General features: G+C 48.0%; 1 protein-coding gene across 4 annotated transcripts in view; it reads left to right on the top strand.

The window, feature by feature from the left end:
• Positions 1 to 6,000, top strand: part of parp10 (poly(ADP-ribose) polymerase family member 10) — a 55,432-nt gene that overhangs the window by 18,155 nt on the left and 31,277 nt on the right. For all 4 annotated transcript variants that reach the window (XM_043690907.1, XM_043690906.1, XM_043690905.1 and 1 more), the window contains 2 exons: positions 164 to 409; positions 5,537 to 5,770. In XM_043690907.1, the coding sequence (XP_043546842.1) occupies positions 164 to 409; positions 5,537 to 5,770 (480 nt within the window). The remainder of the gene's footprint in view (positions 1 to 163; positions 410 to 5,536; positions 5,771 to 6,000) is intronic.

Here is a 6,000-nt window from a genome sequence, read left to right as displayed (position 1 = left end):
CGAGCCCCCACCCTCACTGTGCGAGCTCCCCCCCAATCCCCTGAGCTAAACATGGTGAGTGCACATGGTCCAACTCTGTCTGTGGTGCATGTTTTCTGAACAATTCCCGACCTGACTTCTTCCTCTTTTTTTTTTCCCTTCGCTGGGTCGATGTCGATTGTAGACGCTGAGAGTGTCCTGTCCAAGCCTGGCCACAAACTGCAGAACGTCGAGCTGGTTGTGAAGAGGGCTCCGCCCAGGGACCCAAAGAAGATTGTGCTGACTGGGCTGAACCCGCAAATAGAGGATGACATGCTCACCCTGTACCTGGAGTGCATCACTAACCGCAGCAGCGAGCAGTTCACTATCCACTGGGATCCAGACAGGAAACTTGCCCTTGTTAACTTCCAGGAAGCCCTCTCTGTGGAAGGTAAGCATGTGCGTGGGAACTCGAGCTTATGCACATGCAACAGGGAATTCTATTCCCCCTCCCAAAACAAAAACCACGTCAGAACTCTGCCGAGCGATTGTGCTGAGAGATACCTCTGGAGTAATAATCCAGAATCTGGCCTTGTAATCTGGAGAGCATGTGCCTTTAATTTCAATCTATTTTTCTGTAAAATCTGAAAATAACTATCTGGGAACTGTCAGATTCCTGCAGATATATTATGACTATTCTTCAAGGAGGTTAATCTGCTCTCTTTGCCCAGTCTGGCTACTTAATGGTTCCAATCCAATTCTATTGATATTAACCATCTCTGAAGCTGCATAGCAATCCAATCCTTTCTATCAAATGACTACAACAGATAGGGCTTATCGCTGTCTACTGAGAGTAACTAGAGTGGAGCAGTAAATGGATGTGAAAATGTGAATTTTGTTTCTAAAAGAAGATTTCAGTTCACAGCTGCCCACCACTAATCTGTACCTCAGTGATTTCCGATATGATCTGAATAATACAGAATAGATTACAGATTCACCAGAGTCCCACTCACAGTCGGTTACCTTTATGATTTGAAGCATCAGGGAAACTGATGGGATAGATTAGCAACTGTTCAGGAAATATACCTTAAACACCTTGCATTTGTACAGCATTTTGCTCAATGGCTAACAAGATAGAGTTATAATTAATTCCATTAATGCACAGTTTTCCTTCCAAGCCACTCACCTTCCTTATTTGGGAATATATTGCTGTTCCTTCACTGTTGCTGGTTTTAAAATTTAGAATTCCCTCCCTAAGGACATTCATAGAATCCCTACAGTGTGAAAACAGGCCATTTGACCCATCAAGTCCACATCAACCCTGCAAAGAGCAGCCCACCCAGACCCATCCTATCCCTGTAACCCGGCATTTCCCATGGCTAACCCACCTGGCCTGCACATCCCTGAACGCTATGGGCAATTTAGCATGGCCAATCCATTTAACCTGCACATCTTTGGATTGTGGAAGGAAACTGGAGCACCCAGAGGAAACCCACGCAGAAAACGGGGAGAATGCGCAATCTCCCCACAGACAGTCGCCCGGAGGGGTGGCGCTGTGAGTTAGCAGTGCTAACCACCGAGCCACCATACCACCTCAATGTGGGTCAACCACAGCACGTAGACTACAGTGGTTCAAGAGGGCAGCTCACCACCACCTTTTGACAGGGGTCAATAAGTGCCAGCCCAGCTCACCATGCCCACAAGCTTCAAGTGAGTAAAATAAATTACCTTGAGATTCTGCTCTTCAATTTGGTGCTTCATTCACATACTGTCGACAAAACAAAAGGCAGAATCTCTTCCCTCATTCTCATTCTATCAGGGTATCTACCATTTAAAAAAAACAACACAGAACAGCAGATGCTCAGGATCAGAAACAAAAGCAAACTGCTGGAGAAACTCAGCAGGTCTAGCAGCATTTGTGGAGAGAAAGCAAAGTTAATATTTCAAGTCCAGTGATCCTTCTTCAGAACTTCCAACAGTTCTGGAAGAGGTATCTACATAGAAAACTGGTTTCTTCTGTCCTCTTTCTTCCACAGCAAGTTCCTGCCCAGCATTGATCAGGTGTCCTGAACCCAGGCACCAGGTTGGGCAACATAGCGTTCTGAGCTCATGTTCCTGGCTGCACAGAGCAATGGCTGACCATCTCCCACTCTGCTCTCCCTCACTAGCCCTCCCTACCTTTGTTGGGTTCTCTCCCCCCCCTCCCCCCCTCCCCCCCCCCCCCCCAGGTCAATGGCTCCCTGTACCTCATTGTCACGCTCCCTTTGCTCATCGATTCTACAGCATTCACATTCAGTCTAAACTGAAAGAACCTCAAACCTGATGGATAATGACGAAGGATGAGGCTGGTGAACCGCTGCCTGATTCCTTCCTTCAGCCGCCGTCACTGCCTGCTTTCCCTGTCCAGTGACAAAATCGGAAGGCCCATATGACCATAAAATATCGGAGCAGAATTAGACCATTCAGTCCATCAAGTCTGCTCTACCATTCTATCATGGCTGATATGTTTGATTAGATTACTTACAGTGTAGAAACAGGCCCTTCGGCCCAACAAGTCCATACCGACCCTCCGAAGAGCAACCCACCCAGACCCATTCCCCTACATTTACCCCTTCACCTAACACTACGGGCAATTTAGCATGGCCAATTCACCTGATCTGCATATCTTGGACTGTGGGAGGAAACCAGAGCACCCGGAGGAAACGCACATAGACACGGGGAGAACGTGCAAATTCCACACAGACAGTTGCCCGAGGTTGGAATTGAACCTGAGTCTCTGGCGCTGTGAGGCAGCAATGCTAGCCACTGTGCCGCCCTCAACCCCATTCTCCTGCCCCCTCCCCCGTCCCTGAAACCCTTGATACCTTTACTAATTGAGAGCCCAGACAGGAAAGTCAACGTTTTGGGCAAAAGCCCATCATCAGGATTCCTGATGAAGGGCTTTTGCCAGAAACATTGATTTTTCCTGCTCCTCGGATGCAGGAATCCTGATGATGGGCTTTCAGGGAGGGCTTTTCCAGCACCAGTCTGATCTTGCCTTTAATCTCCAGCACCTGCAGTACCCACCTCCGCCTCATTAAGAGCCTATCTCTGTCTTAAATACGCTCAATGATTTGGCCTCCACATCCCTCTGCAGTAATGAGTTCCACAGATTCACCACACTCTGGCTAAAGAAATTCCTCCTCATCTCAGTTCTAAAGGGTCGTCCCTTCACTCTGAGTCTGTGCCCTCGGGGCCTACTCTCTCCTATTAGTGGAAACATCTTCTCCACATCCCCTCTATCAAGGCCTCTCAGTATTCTGTAAGTGTTAATCAGGTACCCCTGTACTCTTCTAAGCTCCATCAAGTGCAGACCCAGAATCCTCAGCTGCTCCTCATATGTCAAACCCTTCATCCCCGGGATCATTCTTGTGAACCTTCTCTGGACCCCTTCCAAAGCCAGCATGTCCTTCCTGAGATACGGGGCCCAAAATTACTCACAACATTCCTAATGCGGGTCTGGCCGGAGCCTTGTACAACCTCAACAATATCCAAACTAGCCTTCCCCCCCCCCCTCCCTGAATCAGTATTTGTGGTTCCCACTCGTTAGCTGTGAGGCAGACCTACAACGAAGGTACAACAGGAGTGCTTTAGCCAGAACACTGCAGCAGTCTGGAGTTCTCACTGTGACCCACTGTGACTTTATTGTGTTTTCATTAATTAATCAATTATTTGTTTATCTTTTATTGTGTTAACCCTACCAGCAGTTTGTGTACTCTTTTAAACTTCAGGAACAAGAGAGACTGAGCCATTATCAGATCAGACAGCTAGCTGCTAGACCTTTGAACAATAATGGAATTAAAGCTTATGGTGAGAGGGCGGGTAAGTGGAGCTGAGTCCACAAGAAGGTCAGCCATGATCTTATTGAATGGTGGAGCAGGCTTGAAGGGCCAGATGGCCTACTCCTGCCCCTAATTCTTATGTTCTCATCGCCCCTTCTCTCTCTTGGCAAAAATGAGTACTGCAGATGTTGGAGATCAGAGTCTAGAGTGGTGCTGGAAAAGCACAACAGGTCAGGCAGCATCCGAGGAGCAGGAAAACCGATGTTTCGGGCAAAAGCCCTTCATCAGGAATCAGCCCTTCTCTCTTCCTCACCCAATTACATTACACACTGAACTACCAGGACTCTGTTTCAAGTTCCACTCAGGTTCCGGAAAGCAGCTCACCAGCACCTCCTCCAGGTCAACTAGGGATGGGCAATAAATGCTGGCCCAGCCAGTGACATTCTCATCCCATGAGTTGATAAAATTTAAATATATTTGGTTGGAAGATAAAACATCGTATTTGTGGCTCCCTGCACAATGAGATCTGGCCTTATCAGCAATGGAAGAGATAGCCAAATGTTTTAGGAGAGGAGGGAGAGATTGGACAATGGAGAGGATTTGAGGACAGGAGCAGGGATGTCTTGCTGCTATCATACAGGGCTTTGGGGAGGCCTCGCCTAGAGTACTATGTGCACTTCTGGTCTCCTTATCTGGGGAAGGGTGTCCTGTCTATGGATTGGGTGCAATGAAAGTTTGCCAGGCTGATTCCTGGGATGGAAGGACTGATGAATGAAGAGAGACTGAATTGGTTAGGATTATGTTCACTGAAGTTTAGGATAATGAGGGGGATCTGATTGAAACCCATAAAATTCTAACGTGACTGGTCAGGGTGACTGCAGAAAGGGTGTTCCTGATGCTAGGGGTGTCTGGAACCAGGGGTCGCAGTTTAAGGATTCAGGGTCTGCCACTGGGGACTGAAATGTGGAGAAATATCTTCACCAGGCAGTGGGGAGCCAGGAGAATTCCCTGCTACAGAATGTGGTTGAGACCAAAACATTGAATGTTTTCAGGAAGGAGTTAGGTGTGGTCCTTAGACTAAAAGGATAAAAGGGTATGGGGGGAGAAAGTGGGAACAGGGGACTGAGTTGGATGTCGTGAAAATTGAAAGGGTTCAAAAAAGATTTACAAGGATGTTGCCAGGGTTGGAGGGTTTGAGCTACAGGGAGAGGCTGAACAGGCTGGGGCTGTATTCCCCCTGGAGCGTCGGAGGCTGAGGGGTGACCTTATAGAGGTTTACAAAATTATGAGGGGGTGAATTGACACCGTCTTTTCCCTGGGGTGGGGGAGTCCAAAATTAGAGGGCACAGGTTTAAGGTGTGAGGAGTAAGATTCAAAAGGCACCTAAGGGGCAGCTTTTTCACAGGATGGTGCATGTGTGGAATGTGCTGCCAGTGGAAGTGGCGGACGCTGGCACAATTACAGCATTTAAAAGGCATTTGGATGGGTATATGAATAGGAAGGGTTTAGAGGGATATGGGCCAAGTGCTGGCAAATGGATTAGATTAATTTGGGATATCTGGTCGGCATGGACGAGTTGGGCCGAAGGGTCTATTTCTGTGCTGTATGGCCCACTCCTCTTATTTGTTATGTTTCTGTGTTACGAGTAATACTACCCGTGTGAGCCTGCCGCAGCCGGCGTAGGGAGGTTTGGACTCTGGCTCTCATCTCAGATTTGGAAAGTTTGTTACGAATTGCTCTTTTTCTGATTTTCCCAGACCTTGAGGCCCTGAAGGTGAAAGCCAGAAACCGAAGTTTACAGGGTGCCACCTTGGACATTAGACAACTTCCCCGGACCGACCGCATCCTGGTGGAGAACCTCAGTCCCACCGATGACGAGGACATCCTGACTCTCTACTTCGAGAGCCGTCGCCGTAGCAATGGAGGGACCGTGCTGAATGTTACCATGCTGCCTGGAGGAAGGGCCATTGTGCTATTCCAGGAATGGGAAGGTATTTACTCACAGATTAATTTATTCACCACGCAGTCTCCAAGCAAGGGGATATTTGGCCTGGGCTTTAGAGAGCTCGTCATATTTGATCAGTTCAAATCCCACATTGGCAAATCAGGAAATTCATTTGAACGGAATCTGAAAGATCGGGAAGATATCCTGGGATGATCAGCAGGCCTGGACCCTTGGGTCACCGCACCTGAAATATTAACTCTGATTTTTCTTCACAGA

The sequence above is a fragment of the Chiloscyllium plagiosum genome, chromosome 5 (genome assembly GCF_004010195.1).
Source record: "Chiloscyllium plagiosum isolate BGI_BamShark_2017 chromosome 5, ASM401019v2, whole genome shotgun sequence".
Taxonomy (NCBI): Eukaryota; Metazoa; Chordata; class Chondrichthyes; order Orectolobiformes; family Hemiscylliidae; genus Chiloscyllium; species Chiloscyllium plagiosum.
The sequence above is the reverse complement of the archived record's forward strand: the minus strand, read 5'-3'. Positions and strand labels throughout refer to the sequence as shown.